This window comes from Phaenicophaeus curvirostris, chromosome 4 (genome assembly GCF_032191515.1).
Source record: "Phaenicophaeus curvirostris isolate KB17595 chromosome 4, BPBGC_Pcur_1.0, whole genome shotgun sequence".
In the NCBI taxonomy this organism is placed as follows: Eukaryota; Metazoa; Chordata; class Aves; order Cuculiformes; family Cuculidae; genus Phaenicophaeus; species Phaenicophaeus curvirostris.
The window spans coordinates 32,120,710-32,146,177 of NC_091395.1; the positions used below are offsets into that span (position 1 = coordinate 32,120,710).

Consider the following 25,468-nt stretch of genomic DNA (forward strand, 5'->3'; position numbering starts at 1 on the left):
TCCATGGGAATGTTTTTGTTCTTATTTTCATTATTTTGTTGCACAGTAATGAAGAAAACAGGGAAATTGCCTTAAAAGGCTACTAATATGGATTTTTTTCGTGTTTCTAGCTGCTTATTCCATACCAGGATGGTTAGACAGTTACTATTTTATTTGACAAAATGTCCAAAGTATTGCTTCATATCTTTTTGTTGGAAAAGGCATAATGATAAGATACCAATATCATTAAGGCATTTTAATATTTTAAAAACCAAAAAAATCTGAACACAGAATGAAGTTGGGATCTTGTGCTGCTCAATTTATAAGAATATGTGTAAAAACAAAGCAAGAGAGGATCACAGAATGTGGAGTATTTTTATGATGCAACATGGTCCATCTCTACAAATATATACATGTATTTATATATATTATATATGCGTGTACGTTTCATTTTAAGTATATCAAGTTTCTGAAATTATCTGTCTCAAAGAGACTGGCATATGCACAGGGATTCACCAAGCAGTACAGAAATTTTTAGAAGAGCAGTGAAAGAATGCTGTATCACATTTTGATTTGCTAATAGAGTGCTCAGACAGTAATTTCAGCCCAGGGTAAGCTAAAATACAAATAATTTTTTTCTGTAACAATATATTCCTTTTCGTGCACAGATAGCATAGCTTGTCCAAAGACAAAAGATAACCTACAAATTCATCCTGCTTTGTTCATAGCACCATACACACAGCACAGAAACTGACCTTAGGCGATTTGAGTTCTCCTCGACGCCAGTTGGTATCAATCCTGTGTTGTCTAATGTAGGCGCTTTTCCATGGACTGTGTATAAAGCCTGGTTTTATTACTTTCCTCCTCTTGATATGTAATGGTTCATCAATTCCTGAAATGAATTTTAAAAAAAGAAGGGAGAGATGAGGCCATCCTTAAGACAATAATTTCTCTCCCTCTCAAATCTTTACAGTGACCGCAGACATTAAATACTGCATTGACGTAACACCTTCCCGCATGCCAAGATTTGCATTATGTGTCACTGGCACCACCCTGCTCCTCAGCTCTTCAAACTACATCTTTCTTTGTCATTTAAGCATAATCATTACTGCAATTGTGGCTGGAAATGCTTTAGTTCATCATTCCTTGCTGGCAAGCTACTAGCTTGGTTCTGAATCCCCCTTTCTGAGGCAACACGGCAAAATACTGCCTTTTATAAATGGGTATCGCCCCAAAAAACTCCATAACCATTTATATGCTCATTTTGAAACCCTTTAAAACATGAACCTTTCTGTCTGTGGTTCTCCTCTCTGGTCACCCATCTTCATTACATTTAAGTTCACCATGACTCTAGATATTAGTGATCTCTTGTTTTTTTCTACGCAGCTCCTATCTCCACTGCACCTCATTGCGAGCAAGAGTCTTGTCTCTTGCCAGTATGTGGATTTCACTCTTCTGCTTTAAGCCCTTCTCTGGCATGTCTATCTGTAAGTCTTGAATTAACTGCTCCTTCATATCACAGAGCACTTCACTAAGTGTAATCAGTCTACAATATTGTTTTGTTTGTATGCGCTCTCATGCCTGGTCACATTTACTTTTGCTCCTAAGCTCACAAATGTAGGCACATTTTCCTCTCAATCTTCTCCTCTGTACTCATTCTGTCCTCTTAATGCATTTTCACTGATAAATTTGTAAAAGAATAATCTTAAAAAATATTTAAGAGGTTAGACACCTGGTTTCCACTGGAAAAGAAAACTAATTTAGGCGCCTTTACAAATAGCCAGCTACATTCACACTGCCGTGTGTTTTTAAAGCCTTTGCACTGATGTCTCACAAGTTCTTGTCTCCATACTCTGAGACAGCCTGGAGAAGTCCTGCTTTTTGCCTGTCTCCAAGAACAATACTGCTCTAAGATCATATGCATCTGCTCTGCACCCCAGAACAAACTCCTTGTTCGTGTAAGTCCCCTTAAAAGTACAAGCTTACGTTCGTGATGTGCTCAAATATGTGGCTGCTTTTCTGAAAGCCTTTTGTTGCCCACTGATACTAATGCTGAACTACTGTATCTTCTTGATTTGTATTTTAAGAACACACACCTAGTATACTTTATAAATAAGATGTTAAAACCTAACTCCAGTTTCAGTTTATGTACTCCATGGATTATTTCTGCTTCTTACTCAACAGATATGTACCACATACCTCAAAGCAACACTAGCAGTAAATTTAAAGTCACTTGAATTGCCTTTAAAACTTTAAGCTTATTATGTAAATGAACCGCAATTTTAACAACAGCAACACTTTGACCATTACATCCATCTTTTTGCTCAGTCTTACCCTCCTCTTTGCATTTCTCTCTCCAGAGAAGATTATCTTCAGCCAGAATTCTCCAGTAACGGCATGTCTGGGCTGCCTGCAGAAGGTCCCTGGGTTCCAGGAATGACAGCACATACAGTGCCAGCTGTAAAAAGAGGAAGTGTATTCTCTGCATTGCTTTTGAAAGGAAGAATGAAGTAACTCAAAGTATTATCACACATCAGGGGATGAAATACAGAAAATTGAAACAATACATCATTAAACAATCTCAGAAACTTCACAGAGTTACAGTTTATTCTAGTGGGCATGTGGAAGTATAACAACTATCTTAAGTAACTAAATCCAAACAAGATCACATCAGAAATGATTCCTGTATTGGCAAGAGAGTAAATGTCAGCTGAAATCACTATTATCTTTTTTTCTTAAAATGTAATCAACATTACTCTGAACCATTAACAAGATTATAACTAAAATAATTATGTGTCTGTTATTTTAGCTAACAACTATGCCGAAAGTTATTTTGAGAATTTAACTAGAAAACACAACAGTCACCATGCAAGCAAAGAGAAGTATGTTGTGACGAGCAACATCACTCAGTAAGCCTAAATACTGAAAAAGTAAATGCTACGCGCACTTGAGTTCAAAAGCACTTGGCAGCTGCAGGAAATGTGGCATACATATCGCTCATTTTCTGATTAGAATGCAAACGTACTCCTAAGCAGTGTTACAGGATGTTCTATGGACTGGGAAGGATTGAGAGATGTTACTTTAACACTCAACACATTATGTTACCAAAAACATATGGGGAATCCCAATAAGCACCAGAAGATAAACAGGAGATGAACTTTTCCATGTGACAAAGTTAAAGGTTACAGTGAGAAGTCAGACCTCAGCAGGCTGAGCTAAGCCATATGATCACAATAAACACCCCAATCTCCATAAATATCTTCAGATATATCAAAGTCTTAAGAAACGAACAGAAGCATCAAAAGCACAATCCAAAATAAAGAGACAGCTATCCTTAAGGGTATGGTGACCAAGTACAGCTTTTCTACTTGGCAGTAACGACACATCTCCTCACTCATGGAAAACAGAAGTCTAAGAGGCAGAAAAGTCCCTTTGATGGCTAAAAACTCTGCAGAAAGAACAATATCAATGGGAAGTGATGCAGAAAACTACTTACATGCTGGAAGCAGTGAGGTCTTTGTCAGGAACTAACAGGATGCAAAAGTTGTCAAGGAAATCAGAACATCCACTTTTAGTTCCGCTTGACATCTTTTTGTGTTTAGGATTTTTTATTTAATTTTTAGCTGGAGTTATGATGTATATAAATAGACTCTGCCCCTCAAAGTAGCACAGACTGAAATTCAGTAAGGAAGTCATAACCATAGGCTGTTGACCTCAGCAGATTTTATTGACCTTATTATGTGAGAAACATTTACCTTCAGTAATCTAGACCAGCCAGTGACTGAGCAAGAAATAAGAAATCAGCATGCCAGAACTGTTTGCATTTTGACTGCACACACACCTTGTTTGCAAGCCATCACCTGCAGCTCACGTTGAGCACGTAGGACTCCACATTTGAGGAACCTGTGTCTTAAGTTATGCATTAGATCTCGTATGCACCCTAGCCCATAAAGCTGAGGAATCATCCTTCCTGCCCTACCCAGTGAGGCAGCATTTACGATACGGTGTAAGGCTCTATTACAAGAGCAACAACTGTACTCATCCTTTTAGGATTTCTGTCTTAATTTCTGGTATGTAAAATTGTTCAAGAAATGCTGTTCCTTAACACAAATCAGATGATAGTCCTGCACGCAGCAAGACTCAAACATGAAAGAGATCCTTTCCATTTTAGCTGGACTCTCCTCAGCTGACGGCAGTTTGTTTAAATATCACTTGTACTGTCTACACAGATATGGACGCTTGCTAAGATTGTGTTAATTAAAACCTGCGAGCCAACTGATTCTGAAACAGGTTACGTATGGGTGACATTTATTTTAGACTATATTTATCTAAACAGTCATCAAGGGTCAACACAGCCTACAGCTGACTTTTAAGATTAGCAGTACGTAAAAGCTGATGTCCCCTTCTCTTAGCTCAAGGATCTAGTTGTAGGAGAATTTCAGGTAGCAAAGATCTGACCTTTGACTCAACTATGACTACTCACTACTGCAGTGTTAATAACACCCAACATTAACTAGATTCTTGCCTTATCCTTCACTCACATGCAACAAAATTTCTCTGGCTAATTTCAGCAAAACTCACCTGTTGGTTTCTAGATCGGGTTTTCAAGAACAAGTAATTTCAATAATTATTTCTAAAGTCTCAGCAAGAAAACAGGAGTACTAATTTCAGATTAACTGTTTGATCACATGTTTCCTCAGAAGAAAAGCAAATGTTTTCTTGGTTATTCAGCTATTAAGTTACTGTCTTTGCATTGCTGAAAACATTTTTGAAGAGGAGCCCTCCTGTCCAAATCACTTTTTTGTTCTGGTTAGGTAATAAAATCACTGTATCACATCCAACAGCACTGGAGATAACTACAGATGTTAATGCAGAATGACAACTCAAAAGAGGGTGTTTACACAGGATGCTGACTTTGATAGGGAAGCCTGTTTACAAAATTACTGACCCTAACAACTTATTCTTGCCCCCATGCCTCATTTTGTTACTTCCTACTGCAGCCAGGGTAAGTACCTGGAGGCAGCATCGCTTAGGAGAAGGAAGATCTTCAAAAAGGAGAGGAGATGGTGGAATCACCTTGATGGGGCTTCTGTTTAACTTGGTTAATTTTGGTGACAGTGACTGGGGGTAAGGAAGCAAAAATTAAGTCGGCTTCACTGGTGAAAGCCTTTCAAGAAGCCAATCAATATTGACAATATTCTGGTTTCAAGAGGCAAGAATAAACATTAAAAATATATTAAACAAAGTAAACACAAGTATCATACAATGGAGTCAAGAAACACCTTGAGAAGGTCTACAGCTAAATCGCATATCTTTTCGGTGAAGAAACTACCAGAACTGAAGTAATAACATGACCATTAGTAACAGCGTAAGTAGATCACTGGTTGCACTTGGATTAGTTTCGCCACTAAGTCATGCAAATACAAGTAAGCTGTGAATTATTTTTACCAATTCTGCATTAACTTTCCAGATTTAACAGGTGTAGAAGTGGCAAAGTATCTTCTATCTTCCCAAACTATAAAAGTCTTGCTGTCTTCCTCTGCACCTCTGGACTAAGGCTGCTTTTGGGCAGCCGCCACATGAGGCCTTACTGAATTCCTCCCCTGATGTCCTTTCCATTTATGAAGGAGGCTGCCACGGGAAGTGCTTCTGTGTGCACCAGTACTGGTTACATAAATTGCTTCCAACCTTTACAAAGGCTAACCCGCAAAGGAAGGCTGTGACACTTCTAGACTCGTGAAGATATGACAGTATATAAAAGAGAAAAAGGGTCTTGTACATCTAGGTATCCAAAAGCAATACACCAGACGAAATGTCAAGAAACAGAGGTTACAACAGTCATCAGGTAATAAGTTCACATTTAACACGGCAACCAAATACTAGCAACAGAATATCTTTTAAGAACTTGCTTTGCATCGTGTTAGTAGCTCAAGACTTATAAAGACTTAACCCCTCATGAAAATTTTCACATGGAAAACCCAACATGTATTAGAGCTGGCAAAACAAAATAGACAACCTCACACCTCCAAATAACAAAAAAAATCCAATTCCCTAAGATCAACCAAAGTCAGATGCACCATTTCTACAGGAAATAAAATATACTGATTTAATAATTGTAACAAACTTGTGTTTGCTACAATTACATTTGTGTGTGTGTGCGCCCTAATAGAATTAGTTCTCAAAAAAAAAAAAAAAAGCACCACCACATTCATCTGGAATTACAGGTGCCACGCTATGGCAGCGTACCAGACTGTGGACCTCTAATAACAATTTACATCAGCAGGTTGGCAAAATAGAACACCATAATCGGCACAGAAGTTTTTAAAGGGTGGTAGCTAATGCACTATATAATCCAGTATTAACTTGTATTTCTCACCTCTTTTGGGAGCAAAGAAATGAAGTCTCTTTGAAACTGGGGCTCTATCACTTGCATCATGTGTTTTACTTGTGTTGGTTCACAGCTATCAATCAGTTCATCTAAAGCAAGTAATTTCTCTGGTCCACTCCAGCTCTGCAAGGAAAGAAAAGAAATAATAAGGTCAGTTTAATATATTAGTTTGGTTTATATTCATAAGCGCCAAAAAAACAAGTTAAGTTTCCCTGTCGAGCTCTATACAACCTCCTAAAGAGCATATAAAAAGCCAGCAAGATAAATGCTCATGTTAATTACACAAAAATGAAAAGTTAAACAACTCAAAATATTGAAAACTGCTACATTGATTCATAAGCTAAGAAAGGATTTGTATACACACACACGTACAGATTAGCAATTAAATACATAATAATATTTAATCATAATAATTAAGCTTCTTTTGAAGTTGATGAAATCTACACATATATTATTGACAATGAAGGGGTTGCAACAGAACACGCTCTCTCTTCATCTTTCTCCACTGTGCATTGAAGTGAGACAATACTTTTTAACCTCTACTGTCCATCCAGCAGACCAAAAACTTCAAATGAAACGATAGGAAAGAAAATAAACTTTCTCCAAAATTACACTACCTTACTGTCTTCTCATTACTACGGTATGTCCCTAAGTGACAACGCTGTAATTTCAGAATCCTGGCTATAAACCAATGTATATTTTTTAACTATCAATTTATGCTTGAATAAACAGGGAATTTTGATTGGTAATTTTCTTAATTCAAATTTTCACTAACGGGCATCATAAAACCTGAAGATTTTAACACAGCACTCATCTGAGAGCACAGCAGATTAGCAGCAGCACCATTTGTAGTAAAAAAATTAATAACTGAATATACTCTACATCTGAAAAGCACGTCTTAAAATCATCTGTGCCCATCAAAGAGTTTCGATTTCTTATGTGAAAACAATTTAAAGAAAAAAATAATTTCTACAGGAAAAAACAACAGCCACTGCTAACTGATTTAGCAACAGAATTAGAGCATGAATAAAGCCTTAGAGAGGAGAGAAAATGAGACATCAGTTTCTGAGAGCAGATTCACTCTCACATTCTTGAATGTATTCTAGAGTGACATTTACAAGTAAGATTTCTATAATAATCTGCCATGGATCTCCAGGCCTCTATCACTCATACTCTAAATTTCTGTTTTCTACATTTGACTCTAACAATTAACTCTGGTCTCTGCAATACTACAGTGTTTGTATTCTATATTGTGACATTTCTATAGAACAATGAAGCAAGTGAAGAAGGTGGAATTTTTGAATGCAAATGCAAAGCAGATAAATACCCTGCTTCACTCAACATAGAAAAATCATCATGTTGCATCATTTCTCCCTAATTAAAATGTCAAAATACTTAGAATGTCAAGAAAAGTATAATTTACCCGCATGACAACCAATCTGACTTTCAGGTGACCCCATTCCATCAGGGCAGAGCAAGCAGCTTCGAGCTGCCTTAATTCTGCACTGTGGACCTGCTGGGGCAGTGGTGAGAAAGCAGGCAGCATGTAGTAGCCTGTTCACCCCAGTTCCATGCTCTTGCTCTACAGCAAATGGATGGCAGACAGTGGACAGTCTGCCCTAACAGAGGAGGCGAAGGAAGCACTTTTCAAGACACTGTTGGCAATTGGTAAGATGGTCTAAGCTGGAAAAAAATATCCTCCCATCCTTAGGCGTGTATGTAGTCTGTCACCATATGAAGCAAGGATTTCTGTGTCTCATATCCAATACCTCGGAATATTAAAAAGAAATAAGAATGTCTTGGCATAAATTGCAGAAGTGCTGTTATAAACAGCTTTTATTATAAATTTCTTTCAATAGAAACATTTGCATCAGAGTGCAGTTCTCAATAAATCATGCACTGCAGAACTGTTTATCTCACCAACTTCCCAACCACTGCTTGTTTCACTAACCTGAGCTTAGCTGGTGTTAGGTACAAACATCTGCAATCTTTAATCTCATCTGTCAGCGTGTTTGAATTTAGGAGAATTAAAAAAAGGGGAAAGTAATACTTGTGCTACTTCCTTACGTAAATTTCCAAGGTCAGTCTACCCTTAATTTATAAACAGCTACATTTATTAAATTAGAACAACTCAACCAGAAAAGCATTGGTTTTTGCTATGGCAAACATTGCTAGCAGTTATGTACATGATATTAATAATTACACTGTACACTACCTCAATCTGTAAGTCTTTTACACTTAGACATTTCTGGGTTTGAAATACAATAGAATTGAACAGAAAAGATTCAAGAATGGGAAAAATATGCTGATAAATAAAAGCAGCACTCTTCTTTCATTCGTCCACTCATTGTTAGAGGGTGGCTATCGGCAGCTTCCTAAGGCTCTTCTTAAGCAATCAGCTGCTACAAAATGTTTTCTCCAGGGCGCTGTCCCCTTAGTCTTTCACTTAAGCAAACAAACCTCCAGCTACAGCCAATAAAGGGGTCTCTGAGGGAAACGTTTGGCAAGGAAAATTGGGATGAAGCCTTGCCAGACAAACACAACCGTTTAACAAAGGCAAGACTAGTAAATTAGTGTTTCTGGGCCCCATAGTTTGATCCATTTGTTACAAAAATGCACATAGCACATTGATCAGAGAGAGGATGGAATCAACTTGTGGCTTTGATGAGAAACAACAGTGAACAAATATTGCAGAAGAGAAAAAAAAGCAGTTGTGCACTAAACAGTTTGCAACTTTTCAGACAGTGTAGATGACTGAGACTTCTGAGATGTCGTATAGCATCTAGATACCTTGGATTTCTACCAGGTGATTCCTTTTCAAACTGAAGATCCTTGTATAGGATATACTTAAGTTTTAAAATGCATTTGTTTAACTGGTTTTCCTTATCTTTAAAATTTAAGTTTAGTATTAACATAAAAGTAAAATAAAGCTTTTATTACTAGCAAGGGTTCCCCTGGAAAAGTCAGTTTCAGGATTCAAGCACATACCCCTTGGAAAGCAGGGACTGCTGATATTGCTCTTTGAATGATCTGAGATTCCTAAACAAATATCCCCTCTCTTCCTTCCCATTTCCACAGAGAGGCCTTTTGGCTGGTTCGTATCATTTCCTCATTCAGTGATGCAGTTGCTGTAACCATGCCACTACCTTCCTGAAAACTATCCCTTCGTTTTCTCCTTGGCTGTTATGTTTACATGTCTGTCTTTCACAGACATGCAAACCAGCTTTATAATCAATATAAACGACAGCTTTGCAGCTTCTACAACATCCACCTCCTCCTGTTTGACCTGCAACCTATCTTTTACCATCTTCTGTTTCTGTACCCTCTGCTCTTCAATGATCTATGCTTTTCTATTGCACAGCTCTTATCTGACAGCTCCAATGTGTACAATCACAGTTTGAAGCAATTAGGTCCTTTTTCTTTTAACAGGTATATTTAGGACACCAATATGAAATAGTTTAATTTCAGGGTACTGTTGTCTATCACTGAATTCTTTGAATGGAGAACTCTCGTTACAGTGACCTGCAGAAAAGGACCTTCTGGTTCTTGCTTCTGTCTAACTCTTGCATCAGTTACTGAGATCCCTGTCATCCTCCACCTCAAAGGTATCTTGGTCTGGATAAAAATAGTACAAAAGCAAAATCCACTGCAAGAAAAAGTGTCCACATCAGCAAGCAGTTTGTCATAGCAGGAGGGGTTCAGGAGCAGTTGGTGCTGAAGCTCCCACATTAACCCATCTCTAAGACCCAGCCTGGCCCCCTGGGCTGGACATCCGCACCACATGGAACATGAACCTGTCTGCAGAGGAGCTCAGACCTTTATGTCCCTGCTGTGGGTCAGACAAAGTAGAGTTTCTTCTGAAAGAAGTTGTTTGTATCAGAACTGCCCTGAGATCCAAACCAATGTGAAATAAGCAGGGCTGATCAGGAGACCTGCTGAAAGTCTGCACAATTCCTCTGAAACAAACTGATAGAATCATAGAATAGTTAGGGCTGGAAGGGACCTTAAAGATCATACAGTTCCAACTCCCCTGCCATGGGCAGGGATATCCCACTACACCACATTACCCAAGTCCCCATCCAAACTGGCCTTAAAAACCTGCAGGAATTGGGCATCCACAACATTCCTTGGTAACCTGTTCCAGTGTCTCACTACTCTCATGGTGAAGAAATTCTTCTTAATGTCTAATCTAAATCTGCCCCTCTCCAGTTTATACCCGTTCCCCCTCATCCACCTCGATAGTGGTGATATATGCAAACAGGGGTGGGCACGTAGTCGTGGTGCAGATCTCTCCCATTCTGCGTGTAGGGGTTGTACAGAAACACCAGATCCTTGGCCTAGTCCCACCACAAGACAGAGCAGAAAATACTGCAGTGCTGGTCATGACACCATCTTTACCACTGGCTTGACTTGGGGTGGACTGCTCAGTCGCGCATTTATGCATTAATGAGCATCACCAGAAGAATAAGAAATGGAGAATGCGAAAGTAGTTTGGACCATATCTAAACTGATGAGAAAAAAATGCTTCCAATTTCAGGTAAAATAATAGTTTTCACTAGTTATTCAAAGCAATTGCCTATACTTGCTGTGTAGAGAACAACATTTCAACATCAATATTCCAAGAAAATGATTAAGTAGGAAGAATGAAGAGAGAGAAAGAGAGAAAACTCAATAATTCTTGAAGCAGCACCATCTCTGGCTGAACTTAGCACGAAGCTCATTTTTTTCCCCCTTATGGCAAGTGATTTGGTGACTTAAAAAATATATCCTGCTTCAAATAAAATAAAACATCTTATAAAAGAAAAATATCTTGTAAAGATACACTTGGGCATTGGGTTTTAAAAATCTTACAGTGGATACCAAAAAAACCTGAAGCCAAGAGCCACCGCAAAACAGAAAAAATAAGGTCTTTAAGAAATTAAATGGTCTGAACCTATTACAATGCTCTTCTATTTTTCTTTCCAGACTAATTCTTCGTGGAAATTGATATACACCTTCATTTTTAGAGGGGAAACGCAAGTACACTTCCAACCCTTTCTCCTTTCTGCATTAGTTTTTCGTCATTGTCAAAATAAAAGCCTTGGATCAACTATAAAACATAACAGCAGCAATACCATAAAAAATAAACTTTAAAAAAAAACCCTAAAGGCTATCTTAAGTTTTCTTAATATTGGAAAAGTGGTCTTAATCTGCTTTTTAATTTGCAAAGATAACATAGGAGAAAGACTGAAAGTCAATGTTCAGGTGAGAGAACTCAAAACAACCGAGTGCCACTTGTTACTGCCAGCTTCCATGCCAAAGGACAGTTCTGCCTTGAAACAGTGTTTACGTCCAGCTAACATGCCCCTGGAAATTTAACTGTAAAACTAATTGGAAATATATTTTCATATAAAATAAGGCAGTCCTATTAAGCAGGCCTAGGAGGCATACAGTACATACAGAAGAAAGCTGTCCTGTTTCCGTACAGGACAAACTGTGTATTGCAGGAATGATGCTACATGTGCCCTTGAATTCTGCCCTTTAGACAGAGCTAGCTCTCCTTACTTTCAGAATGTGCTTTTATCATTTGACTGTTTAAGACTTGACCTGTTCATAAAATTCACATGGACAACAAGCACACAGAGAATAAGGTGCCTTGGCATTAGCCAAGGAGACACAACACTGAGATACAGCTACATGACTTTGCAAGCTTTTGGTTCTAAAATAAGGGACTCCCTTTTGCGAATACAATAAAAACTACCAGCAAAACTACCAGCAACAGAAGTGATTGATAAATCCTACTCAATGATCTCCAGTTATGAGAGAGACCCTCCGTCTCTCAGGAGTATAGATCAGCACTTAGGAATTTAGTACCGCAGTAAATTATTTTGAAAAGTATAAAGTAGCTAATCATATATTTACTAAAGAATGGTTTCTACATTGCTAACCCCAAATTTGGAACCCTAAATCAGTAACAACTTAACTGTAGGCAAAATTTCCATGGGTTTACAGACCTTTTTCCTTATCCCGACCAAACAGCAGATAGTGTTGCTTTTACTGTCAAGCATATTGGCATCACACTCCCAAACGTTTCAGCCTTTCGTAATCTTTGTTTTTAGAACATGTAACTCTTGATAACTAGTAATCTTATGTGAGAAAACACACATTGTACGATGTAGATAACAAAACAGCTTTGTTAGTACAAAGGCTTTAACATTACAAAAAGTTAAACCACGATGTAGTATTCATTATCCTATATACAAAGTACCATTCAAATATGATTCTTACGGGTTAAAAAAAACATCTTTCCAAGAACAGTCTCAAAAGACACACCATAATAATTAAATCTGAATATTTTTAAGAAACTGAATGATGTGCAAAAGAATATCTTAATCCCAAACTTCCACTGTTTTAAGCAATTTCATAATTTATATGTGTAAAAATAAAGAGGGAAGGAGTTCCACATTATTATTTTAATGGTCAGAACTGACAGTGATTGAGATCAATGGTATTAACGTGGCAGCATGAATCAAGCCAAAAGCACACTTCTGCCTGCAAAATTGCATGCTCGCTACTGCATCTACAATATTGCTCTTCTACCTTTGCCTGTTACAGCAGCTGAAACAATGCCTGTGTTAGTTAGTTACTGCTTTTGAAAATGTTTTTAGAAGTAACAGTCAATTAATCAAGATAGGAAGACATAATATTTCCCTTTTTCAAATCAATGACTAGGACTCATCTCTGCTTCTTAAAAATACAGAAATACAGAGCAAAAACATACAGTAAAGAGAGTTCCATGATAAAGGTTATGAACAGGAGCACATCCCCGCCCCACGTTGTGTCTGTATTAACATACAAAATATTGGCTTGGGTGCTACCAAACACGCAGATTTCCCTTCCTACCCAGGCAAACGGTACATACCAGCGTCACTAACACCTTCTCTTTTGTCAGATTAGGTTTTAGGCCTTGCTGAAGGCTATTAGAAGAAGAAAAACTCTTTCCCTTCTCCATTCAGTTGTGTACGCACATTCTGGCTGACATCGTGTTCAGTACATAAGGATTAGTAAAAATACACATTGAATTTCCTCTTAATCTGTTTTTGTTAAACTTTTCTTTCTGTTTTTAGAAGACACCAGGCTTGTGACGAATGCAGTGCTCTACCAGCACTGCAGCAAACCATGCACTAATGCTTCCTAGACTCCAAGTAAAAACGTCTCAGGTTAGCCTGAGGCCACAGAGGCAGCTGTTACATGTGGGAGGCTTTGCAGAAAATACAAAAGTATCAAACAGGAAAAGTTATTTTATTAAAATACCAGAGAAAGCTGTTACTTCTTGTGAATCTCTGCAGAAACTAGCTGAAACAGGGAACAACAATTCCTTAAAGCTGATGCCCATTTGTTTTTGCAACAGTACACAAAACAAACGACAGAGACACTCTGGGATGTGTAAAGAGGACTGTCTTTACTGAAGCAGCCTTTTGTTTCTGGTTTTTATTTCTCTAAGCACTGGTTACCTGAAACATTTTCAGCCATTCCTGAAGGCCTGTCGGTGGCTGCACAGATGTAATGCGGCGACGTTGCTGTCCCTGGCCATTGGCTGCCCTCAGGTCCCCAAAAGTTGTAGGTGTGGCAGAGCATGGCACCAGCCCCGTAGTACTGCAATACAAATAAAAAGTGATAGTCGCATGTAAAACATTAAGGAAAATCTAGAAGCCTATTGCAGAAAAAAAATCTAGTACAGAAGTTGCAACTACCACTTACATGCTTAAACTTAATTTAAAAGTAATAACATGAAAAACTGTTCTACTGATCACTCAAGGCATCAGTCAATTTTATAAGAAATAAAATTTAAGTTACTTTTGAAAGATTCATCAGTGACTGAACACTACAATAGCACATTCAGAAGAAATAACGTCCCTGGCCAGTTCTCACAAGTGAATGCAATGCTTGTGGGAGGGCTGATGCTGACGACAGGAAAAAAAAAACATAAAATGGTGTAAATTCAAACAGGATGGGAAGCAGCGTAACATCACATCACAATTGTTATGGTAACTATACAGCAAGAAGTGCAAGTGTAAAGTGTGCATCCAGGGCCCTACCCTACTACCACTCTTAATGTTTGGGAGTGCTTTACCCCACAATGCACCTGACTGGAACAGCAGCAGCTATTTGCGTGATGTGTACCATTCAGGAGTAGTACGGAAGCAGACTAGACTATTATTTAAGTGCTTAAACTTAATTTAAAAGTAATAACATGAAAAACTGTTCTACTGGTCACTCAAGGGTTCAGTTCTCTCACTTTCACAAGTTTGCCTGTTTCCACCACTGCATTACTAAACCTCCAGCTACTAAACCTCCAGCCACATGGGGATCACTCTTCAAAGCTGAAAAATTACCACTCTGTCAACGGGCCAGCAGATTGTCTCTAAAGATGCAGTTTACAAATTCCTTCCCTCACTAGAGTATTTCCTTTCCTTCTAGGCTGCATTTGTGCCTTCTGACTGGTGATGTAGGAAGCGAGCTCGGAGTCTCACCTGTATGCAAAATGTGCTCCTGCTGCTTCATTGCCAAACAGAAAAAAAATACATCTATTTTTAGCGCTTAATACATTTTGTTGACAAAGAGCTAGCAATATCGAGCAGTTCTGGGGGGCTTAGTGGTTAGGAACTGTGCTTTGAAATACTCTCTACAGCATTTTAAAGTTTGAATGTTGATGGAGTGACACTGGAACTAAAGAGAGTGGGGGTGAAGTGAAGAAGGAAAAGGAGTCAAAATGCTCCCTGAATTACAGTTTGATTTTTTCATTCTGACATGTTAATAAGCAGGTTATTCATACGGGTTGGAGATTTTAAAAGAGCTGGGATTAAGCTGCTATTGTAGAAGGCTAAAGAAATACAGCTGACTGGGTTTTCTTTTTTTATTTTCTATCCTCCCCCCCTCCATAATATAAAGTACTCTGCTCTCACATTATCAATGTTGTTATTCCCTAGTAGGAAATCTGGAATTCCAGTAGTGTTTGCACAAGCATGAAAAATTTAAATACAGTGTGAGACTCCAAAAACCCCTTCGCTTTTGTGCATGATAAATCCAGCTTTTTACTAGGTATGAGCTTCAGGGTTTTGCTGACTTGTCAGTGGCTATAGAACAGCTTCAAGTGACGCACAGCAAGCCCCTTTTAATATTTATCTAATCATAATCAGCAAATACTTCACTCTAACTCATCCTTTTTCAGAAGGATAATCATAGCATATCCTAACATTTACCCAAACTGGTAAGGAAAAGTGAAGGTTGGTTTCAACTGGCTTGTTTTTAACTATTAATTTACTGAGTAGTAACAGAAACAGAAGCTAATCTAGAATACTGTTGTTTAACAGATGAAGGTTCCTCTTAATGACATTTGTTTCCTGCCTTTACATGTTACATGCAAAGAAATTTCATCAGGCCTGTCAATTTTAGAGAGTGTCTGTTTGTAGGCAAAATGGAAAAAGGAGGCATAAGAACTGCATCACTTGCCTAAATATTATTAAATAAAATATAAACAGTTTAAAAGAGAGAGGATCAGATGTTATTTAAGGCTTCTTTTACGCCAATAATGACTCCAAATCCAAGCAATGTCAATTGAAACCATGTTTAAAATAAATTCCGGTTTACAGTTTCCTCATTCTCATCACCTGTACAGAGACCCAGCAGAAGGCCCACCATTTAAAGCCCAAAAAAAGGTTCATAAAATTGGCTTATATTGGATCTGAGCAATACAAAACTTTGAACCTGCCCTAGTAGAACAGTTACACTTCAAGTTCTTCTGCTGCAAACTGGTTCTCAGTCAAAAGCAGTTACTCAAAACAGGACCTAAAAGCCTCTTCCCTCTGACCTGAGACTGAACCACAAGATTTTTGTTTGTGCTATTTTTCCTGTATACGGTCATTCCCCTGAAACAGTCAGACTTCTGCAGAGGCTGGACAAGTCCAGCGGTTCTTCTAAATCTGGCAGACACAGCTGATAGAAAGTGTACTTTCTTTGATGCTGAACTGTTTACTCCTGTGGGAGCACAGAGGACAGTGTGTTACCTCAAGAACTGGTGGCCAACAAGAGCATTCTTCCATCAGACTGCTTCAGAAACCTGGAAAAGCTACCAACCTGATACTCGAGGGGAATGTGGAAACTGCAAAATGTACTTCTCAGCAACAAGATATAACGTCTTTCTCTCTACTGAAGTGTTTACACATCTGAAAAGCAACCCTGGAACCCGTGTCTCCACACTGCCCTAACTTTTCAGTCATTGCCTGATAAATCTCTTGGAGGATGAGAAATAAAATTTAAGTTACTTCTGAAAGACTCATCAGTGACTGAACACTACAATAGCACATTCAGAAGAAATAACGTCCCTGGCCAGTTCTCACAAGTGAATGCAATGCTTGTGGGAGGGCTGATGCTGACGACAGGAAAAAAAAAACATAAAATGGTGTAAATTCAAACAGGATGGGAAGCAGCGTAACATCACATCACAATTGTTATGGTAACTATACAGCAAGAAGTGCAAGTGTAAAGTGTGCATCCAGGGCCCTACCCTACTACCACTCTTAATGTTTGGGAGTGCTTTACCCCACAATGCATCTGACTGGAACAGCAGCAGCTATTTGCGTGATGTGTACCATTCAGGAGTAGTACGGAAGCAGACTACAGCCCGTAATAATTTCATATTGTGGATAACAAGTACGTGTGTGTTCCTGTTAAGATCAGATGGTCTGTTCTGCCTACATAAATTTCCATTCTCTCATTCCTGTTACCATAGCAAAGTGATACATTTGATCACAGTTTGTAATAGTCTTGGGGTTTATCATGATGCCCGTTCTCAAAAATCTGATTGATTTTATTCCCAAGAATACTTCGGCCCTCAAAAATTTTCTGAGTAAATGGGCATGCTATATTTAGAATAAAACACAAACCTCAATGAAGAAATGCAAGCCTGGCTACTTCATTAAAACTCATCTTCAGTTCAGGTAATTTGAATTAGGTAAGCAATATACGAATGCTGATACCACCCCTTCTTCGCTTTACAGTGCTTTCACATTAAGAGGAGCCATGAATCAGGCTTAGCAGCTGGAGAGACGGGATATACTCTAGAATCAGCATCCAGTGATCTGTTACTGCATTAAATTACCTTGTGTATTCTGAGACTTTGCAGGGTTTCTTTCCCAGAGAGAAAGAACGGACTTCGGAGCCATGGTCCAACTTTCTCTTCATCTGTAAGGTGAGGGAAAAAAAGAGCAACAACATGGATTTAGTTATATGACCATCCTCATTTACGAACACTTCTGTAAAATTAATCAATTTTTACTTTTAATATTGAAATTCAACAAAGCTGACGCTTGCAAAATGATTTAAAGTAACATTTTAGCTTCAACAGCATTTGATACATGTTCTATACGGTGCGTGCATATATTAGTGCTATTCCAATGTCCAAAACCTATTGAAATTACATTCTTTTAACTTCCAGATTTTAAATGTTAAGAAGTGGCAGAACTCTGTGTTGGTTTATTTACTAAATTGCTCCCTCTCTCCTGGAAGAGGAGGGAAAGAACTAAACCCCTTCATGCTTTGTGTTCAAGGTTCATTGCCAAGAGTCTCATGGAAATGGTTAAATTTCAGGTAGGTAACCTTCCTACATTATAAACCACATATTCATTGTATGGCCTAAAAAAAAGATTAAAATCTCTTTTTCTTTTGTGTATCCTTTTCTTTTAAAGTTGTGCATTGAAAATAGTTACAAAATTGCAGTAAAACTGACTGACAGATTAACCAACATTTTTACGGGAAGGGTAAGGATGAAAAACACTAAACCTTGGTCTTGAATGTCACCCACAATTAGATATGATCAAAACCAAATAACGAGCAGGGCAGCTGCTAAAAGGGGAAGCCAGTCTGCAAAAATCACCAAAGACATGGAAACCAGTGAAAGCTGTATTTATCCATTCAGTCAAATAAAGATTACTTTCTACATGTTTGGGTAATCTTTAACCACAGACTTTTGGACCCTGCGAGAGACAAGCAAGCCAAATGCAATTTCTGAGATTTTTGTTGGTTTTCTTTTTTTAAGATGTGATGCACTTGAACACTTCAGCCAGCAGGATGCTTACTGCTGTTTACAGCTGTAGCTGCAAAATACATAAACTACCTGTGTAACAATTCACGCTTCAGTCTGACCATTTGCTCCCTCTTTTCCAAATTTCATACTTAAGATATGGTTTAAAAGTTGGCATCTTTCTTGCACCACCGATTTGATCTTTTCAAACATTGCATTATAACACAGTTATTTAACCATCTGCTGTACCAGCCTACCTGCCTGAAAACAGAACACCAAAAAGCCAGCAGGATTCTCCATAGCTCACGGTCCATATACTTATTCGACGGTTTTGGGGTTTTTTCACTTTTAAAACACCTTTATGGCTTTCTCTACAAATGGTCACCGAAGAGCTTGTGTTTTGCTTTATTAGTGATTATAACAGAAAGCTAACTAAGGTTAACTGGTCCCGGTTTTACCATAACAGCTACAAGGCAACCAGAAGAGCCTGCCTCGTAGCCGTGTTTTCTTGCCGGTGCCTCACATGGGACACTCCACAGCATCTCACCAGACAGGCACTCGGCCAGAACCGCCCCGAGCGCTGCTGAACCGCCAGCCTCAGCCCTGCCGCTTCTCCCAGGAAAACCAGTTGTGAGCATCACTGGGAAGCGATGGATACCGTCTTTTCTCATCGTGCTAGACGAGCCAGCCACCAAAATCGCTGGGAATGTTAAGTAAGACGTTTGAGTACAAATTTCAGTATTTGATGATAGACTTTTCAGAGAGGGATTTGTTCGAGGGAGATGCTTACTTCCAGTTTGCCTTTCTGAGAGGTTATCATCGTCGCATCCCTCTCCTGCTTCTCGTAAGAGGGGGATACGTTTTTTTGAAAGCAGACCTTCGAAATAACAGGCACCCCTTCCAAATAACAAATACAAACCCCTTCCAAGTACCACGCACCCCTTCAAGCAACACGCAGGCAGCCTGCAGCAGAGCAGGCAGCTCGGGCGATGCGCTCTTTCGCATTCGCGAAGGCAACGAGACACGGGTCTCGACTCCGCTGCCCGGCAGCGACAGAGCCGCGTTTTTTCCTCAGGGTCGGAGCTTTTTTCCCCTGGGTATTTGGGGGAAGTTTCTGGCGGCGCCGAGCCCCGCGCGGGGCCGGAGCCGGTGCGGGCAGGGCAGGGCCCCCCCCCGGGCACTCACTTTGTAGAAGATCATCTTGAGGGTGCCGTAGAAGCCCATGGTGTCGGCGCGCTTCGCCTTGCGGGCGCGGCGGCCGGTCAGGCGCTGGCAGTACAGCCCCTTCTCCGGCAGGTAGGTCACCGCCTCCCGCGCGGACATGCTCGGGCACGGCGGCTCCGCTCGGCTCGGCGCGGCCCGGCTCCGCCCCGAACGCCTCCGCAGCGGCGGCGGCGGCGCGGCACTGCGGGAGGCGCGGCCGGGACCCGCGGGCAGCGGGAGGGGGCGGCGCTGCGGGAGCGGGCCGAGCCCTCCCTCTGCCGGCTTCGTACCCTCTCCCTCCCCCTTCCTCTCCTTTCTCCTCTTCCTCCCCCTTCCCCTCTTCATTCCTCCTCTTCCTCCCCTTACGCACCCCCTTCCCCCTCTTCCTCCCCCCTTCTTCTTTCTTCCTCCCCCTTCTCCCCTCTTCCTCCCCTCCTTCCTACCCCTTTCCCCTCTTCCTTCCCCTTCTTCCCCTTTTCCTCCCCCCTCCCCTTTTGCCCTATTTCTCCCCTTTTTTCCTTTCTCCCCTCCTTCCTAGTCCCTTTCCCCTCTTCCTTCCTCCTTCTTCCCCTCTTTCTCCCCTTTTTCTCTCTTCCTTCCATATTTTCCCTTCTCCCCTCTTCGTCCCCTTTTTCCTTCTTCCTCCCCCTTTCCTTCCCCTCTCCCCCCCTTCCTCCCCCCCCCACCCCGGGCTGGGGCTCTGCTCCCCCAGCGCCGCACATTTCACACCGTTTTTCCAAGCAGCAGCAAAACAAGCTCATTTCCACTAATTATAATTACACCATCGGCCTCGGCGAGCCTGGCTGGACTCGGACGTGATTGCATTCCGTGGACAGGCGCGAATCAGTCCTGCAGAAGTGCGGCTAATTTTAGAATAATTTGAAATACGCTAGTTTTGCCGGGGGGGGGCGGGGGGGGAGGGGTAAGATACTGAGATACCCTCTATTGGCTAAACAATAGAATAAACGGGGTTTGAGGATTTAGGAGTTGGAAGACCAGACTGCAACAATTATGTAATATATGTGAAAATATTAATTCGCAGTGGAGCTGCAGAAGGCGGGAGCCGGTCCAGGGCTTCCCCAGGGCGCCGGCATCTCTCCCCGCGCACCTGGAGCAGCCTGCGCACACGCTCCCTCTCCGTGACAAGGCAGACACCAAGCCATCTTAGCCTGGGCTTCAGACACAGCCTCTGGAGGACTCGCACCTGGATTTCGGTGAAAGCATGAGGGAAGCCCTAGGTAATGACTTGCTAAAGAACGCTCCTTCTTTGGTCGCTTCCTACTCTGTGCAGATCAACTCTGTTCAATCACCCTTATGGTGCAATTCAAGGGCACTGGAGTTCCTGACATATGGCTGGGCTCTCAGATACCTGCAACCAGAACCGCAGCCAGCCAGCTTGGGTTGGTTTGTTTGTGTTTTTTTTCTTCTTTTCTATAAAGACAACTAAAATAAAAGACTCCAACTTCTGCTGTTTTTCCTTTTAGTTTTTTCCCCTCCTGCAAAGTTGTCTGCCCAAGTTCAGAGCAGAGCATACACAGATTGTGATCTGAAGCTCCAGTGTTCCTCTATAATTCTCCCCAGGTGCAGTGGGAACCAGAGACGCTCAGCAGCCCTCCAGACCAATGCACTCAAACAGAAGCAAACAGTTCCCATTGACCTGAGGGAAAACCAGCTTTTTCTTTATCTCACAAAACAGTAAAAAAAAAAAAAAAATAGAAGAAAAAAGAACACACATCTAAAGGAGTGGAATTACTTTCTGTAAAACCCGTCAGCTTCCTCATTAGTACTTTTAAAAACATCTCATATGTATTATTACTTTATACTAGCTAACCATGCCAGGTGTTAGCATACTTGGATAATGCAAAATCACTGCCCCACAGCACACAAGATCCTGCTTCTATGCAGTTTTACACATCTCCTACCCAACACTGAGTCCTCATAGTCTTTCGTCTCCCAGTGAAAATGGTTCTGCCCATCAAATCTTGGCATTTATGCCATTATCCATTAAACTGCAGTGCTGTATATTTTATGAGAACAAAATGGTCTTGAGTTGACTTCATACCTCGGATATGAACACAGCTCTACATATCTCGGGAGACTACTACTGTCTTCCTTCGCTAGCACATCACATGCAAACGGGAAGGGGGAAAAAATAGGCAGCATATACACATTAAATAATCACAGGAAGCAATTAATACCCAAACCATCAGAGTAAGAAAGAATTCGAACATTATCACTGTGGGGATTTAGAAGTACTTTCTATGCATGCATGCATAATGCCCTGCAACATTCACTGCTATCTCTGCCCCTTCTCCAGTCCATGAGTACACTCAATGCAGAGGGGGGATGATGGCTACTCTTCCTCTAACACTGCAGCGGGCACTGGCAGGGAATCCACAGGGATCAGCCTCTCCCCCAGCCCAAAGACAAGTGTAACCTGACAGCATAACTAGATTTATCTTTTGAACAAAATGTGCTTCACAGTAAGCAGTCAATGCATTGAATAATAATTAGAAATTACTATTTTCCTCTTTTGGAGTACTACTATTGCATATTCTTTCTCTTTTGATAATGATTGGCAGATATTCTCTCACGATGAAAAAACGCCGACTGAACCACTAATCTTTTCACTTCAGCCAGGACCCATGTAGTAACCCCAACAATCATTTGCTAGTGGCAGAAAACTTGGTGTATCAGGTATTTATTCTGCACAAACGGTTTGGGGGTTTTCCAGATTTTAGATACAGATACCACAGATAGATCTTCTTTCATCTAGCAGCCTGCCTTTCTCAGAGGAGGCAAAAATTGCATATAAATATGGCTCTGGCTCTCACTTATTTAGTATTTTTCACTACGGTGGTAGCACTTTGGATTTTCTACGAATAAGGAATCATCCTCTCTACCTCAAATTAAGTTTGATAGTCTCTGGATAGTTGCAAAACTACTCTAGCTGGATGTCTGCTCTTCCCCAAAATGCCTAACCACAGCCTGCAGTTGACGGAGAGCGGCACGCTCCCCCAGAGGCTAAGGGCACCAACTGCTAAGCTCCCACCCCAAATTAGTGTCTAGAAAGGGCTTTCTCTCTCTTCCTTGACTCTGAAAACTCCTCTATCCTTGGAAAAGTTTAGCGTCGTGAATACAGCACGCTCTCTGTTATAAGAAGTTACTTAAGGCTTTGCAAAAATAGTGGGGATCTGCCCAACCTGGGGAGTCTGAGCAGCGCTGCAGGTCACAGCTTCACTCTGCACCTTCCTGGAAAATACAATGGTGGAGGAATAAGATCCCAACTCTTCAGATCATTTTGAGAGCCCAACAGCAAGTAGCAGGGACGATGCATTCATTTCCATCTCTACTGCCATTTGCGATAATACATACTGCAATAACTTCATATGCTCTACAAATACTTACTTAATGGTATAAAGTGAGTGCTCATCACAATTAAGGTACATTGAGGAAGACGACACTTTCTAAATCAATGTTAAAAGAAAACCCAAGATTTTTTCCATATTTCTTCCCCTGTTTGATATATATTCCACTTCAAATGTTGGGTTTATTTTGTTTAAGCTGAAGATAATTTTTCAAGGTTTTAAAACCATACACAGCATACAACTCATGACATTTAGAAAAACGTCTACACCAAAATTACATAGCTTCCAGTGGACACGGGTCCAATCTTATTTCCCGTCAGTGCTGCCAGCTCTTAATTAATAAAAAAATCACACCATCCAATTCTTTTCCTGTTGGCAACATTTCTAGCACCTTTACCAGTTTATCATGTGGCATTGCTGTAATTAAGACCGTCTATTACTTCTAATGAAAGACTAGAATGAATTACAGAAATCACCCACAGAGCTATATAATCCCCAGAAGAACAGAGATTACTGTGCAACAGACCAAAGAAACAACGTTTTTGGTTTTTTTTGGTTGGAGAAACATTTTTGAGTGGAGACACCACAGGATGGTTTGGCTGCGGTCACAGCCAGTCAGCATTTTGGAAGCACACTGATGCTTAAACCACGGAATGCAAAAACCGTAATTGGCATTTCACATACACTAGGAGCATAATGTGTGCAGAAGGAACTGTAGAGCAATATGGTTTGGTATCTCCATTAATATTGGTGAATGCATCACTCAAGACAGTGCCAGAAGGGATTCTGTGTACTCTGCACATTTAGCAGACAGATTCCTTTAGGAACACTTCAGAGGGATTTTTGTGTGTTGTCTAATAGGATTGTATTTTTTTCCTACCCAGGAAACCAAATGCCCCAATCTAGTGGGGCCAAATCCTTAGCTGCATAAGACTTACCCTGGAGACAGTGAGGAAGACCTGGGAAGGACAGTCATCCTTAATTACTTTTCCCTTTCTCAAATTTGGACCTGCTTAGGTTTTAAACACTTCCTGTCTGCTCAGTAATCTAGTTAGGGCAGCTGCAGCCGCCAGTGCTTTGTCTTCTATATTCGACCTCCCATCTGACCCCATACTTCATTTAATTTGCCAAATGCTTCCATTCAGGCAAGGATCTGGCCCCACAGAGAGGTACTTCTGCCATCTGCTTTAGACATTTAACTACAGCTTAGTTTAGCACACCTACATATAAAAGCCTAAGTTTCCCATTCAGTCAATGAGAAAGGCAGATGCTAGAGTCCAACTCATATAAAGACTTAAAGGAGGTGAAAAAAACCCCATATGATACCAAGCATTAAATATGTTCCAAAGTAATTAAGGGCAGGGACTTCCTCTACAAAAGGGCACTGCTGCTATTATCAGATTTTTTTCTTTCTGAATGTACAATGAAACAAAACAAGTGATCCACTGGGATCTTGGAAATCCCATGTTCTCATGTCTTCTCCTGGTTCAGTTTGGGCAAGGCAATAACCTTAAAGCTGTCACTAATTTGAGATTTATTATCGTGCATCCTGGGTACTAAGCTGGACCAATTTTATGGGTAAATTCTGTACCTGCATGCAGGAAGGAACAAAGTGTTTAGGACACCAACCACTTAAGGAAAAGCCGTATTTGGTTAACAGACAAAGTTCAGGGGTACAGTGCACCTCATACATAAACGTAACCATGTGTTTGCATAGAACATACAATTAGTACTGATGCAACAGAACAGACTTGAAGAAATGAATTTAAGTGCACCAGTTTGTGACCAACAGCTGCTACACACTGAGTATGGAGGAATAACAAGTGCAACTTGGCTCCATGAAACACAGTTTAGATGGAGGAATTTCTACTCAATTGACTTATAGTGCCTGCCGCAGGCTCAGAGAGGGCCACTCCAGCATGCTTCCCTCAACAGAGCTGCAGAAAGAAATTAAGCTTCTGATCTTATACAGCACAAGTCAAACACAATCCTGCACAGCACAGTGTACTCCACTCAGTAGATTACCGATCAATGAAACATTTTTTTGCAGTATTGATAAACTTAAGGCTTGGGACGAAGTGGGGAAAGCCACAGGAACTCTATTATGTGAAGAAGGATGCACAGAAGCACTGCACTAAATTGCAGGAAGTCTTCTGAGGCTGATTTAAATGGAGCAGAGAACACATATTACAACGTATGATAGGTCCTACTGAATTGTTTTAGTAATTGTATAATGATTCTTGGCAAAGCATTTTGAAGACTGCTTTCAAACTGAAATTTCCCACATTATTATTCTTTATTTCCATGCAAAGTAGGGTACTGGCGTTAAACAGAATTGTAAACAGCCCCTAAGTTTTGTGTTTGCAGAGAAGGAAATGGCATAGATAACTAAAAAATCAGATTAATATTTATTAATAAATCCAGATTTTATTAGAGTAGCATGAACTTTGATTATAAATACCATTTTTA

General features: G+C 40.3%; 1 protein-coding gene and 1 long non-coding RNA gene across 6 annotated transcripts in view; one reads left to right on the forward strand and one right to left on the reverse strand.

The window, feature by feature from the left end:
• Nucleotides 1-25,468, reverse strand: part of FBXW7 (F-box and WD repeat domain containing 7) — a 185,306-nt gene that overhangs the window by 12,415 nt on the left and 147,423 nt on the right. For 3 of the 4 annotated variants that reach the window (XM_069855709.1, XM_069855708.1, XM_069855710.1), the window contains 5 exons: nucleotides 17,508-17,590; nucleotides 13,861-14,002; nucleotides 6,356-6,490; nucleotides 2,314-2,437; nucleotides 735-871 (listed from right to left, as the gene is read on the reverse strand). In XM_069855709.1, coding sequence (XP_069711810.1) covers nucleotides 735-871; nucleotides 2,314-2,437; nucleotides 6,356-6,490; nucleotides 13,861-14,002; nucleotides 17,508-17,590 — 621 coding nt within the window. Of the gene's footprint in view, nucleotides 1-734; nucleotides 872-2,313; nucleotides 2,438-6,355; nucleotides 6,491-13,860; nucleotides 14,003-17,507; nucleotides 17,591-19,613; nucleotides 19,834-25,468 lie in introns of those variants that run through there. The other variant, XM_069855711.1, reaches the window with a different exon arrangement.
• Nucleotides 19,981-21,396, forward strand: LOC138719569 (uncharacterized). Of its 2 annotated transcripts, XR_011337235.1 has the most exons (3): nucleotides 19,981-20,488; nucleotides 20,674-21,031; nucleotides 21,213-21,396. It is a non-coding gene; the product is annotated as an uncharacterized lncRNA (long non-coding RNA). The 2 variants fall into 2 exon arrangements; XR_011337234.1 differs by lacking the exon at nucleotides 21,213-21,396 and having other exon boundaries at nucleotides 20,674-21,097.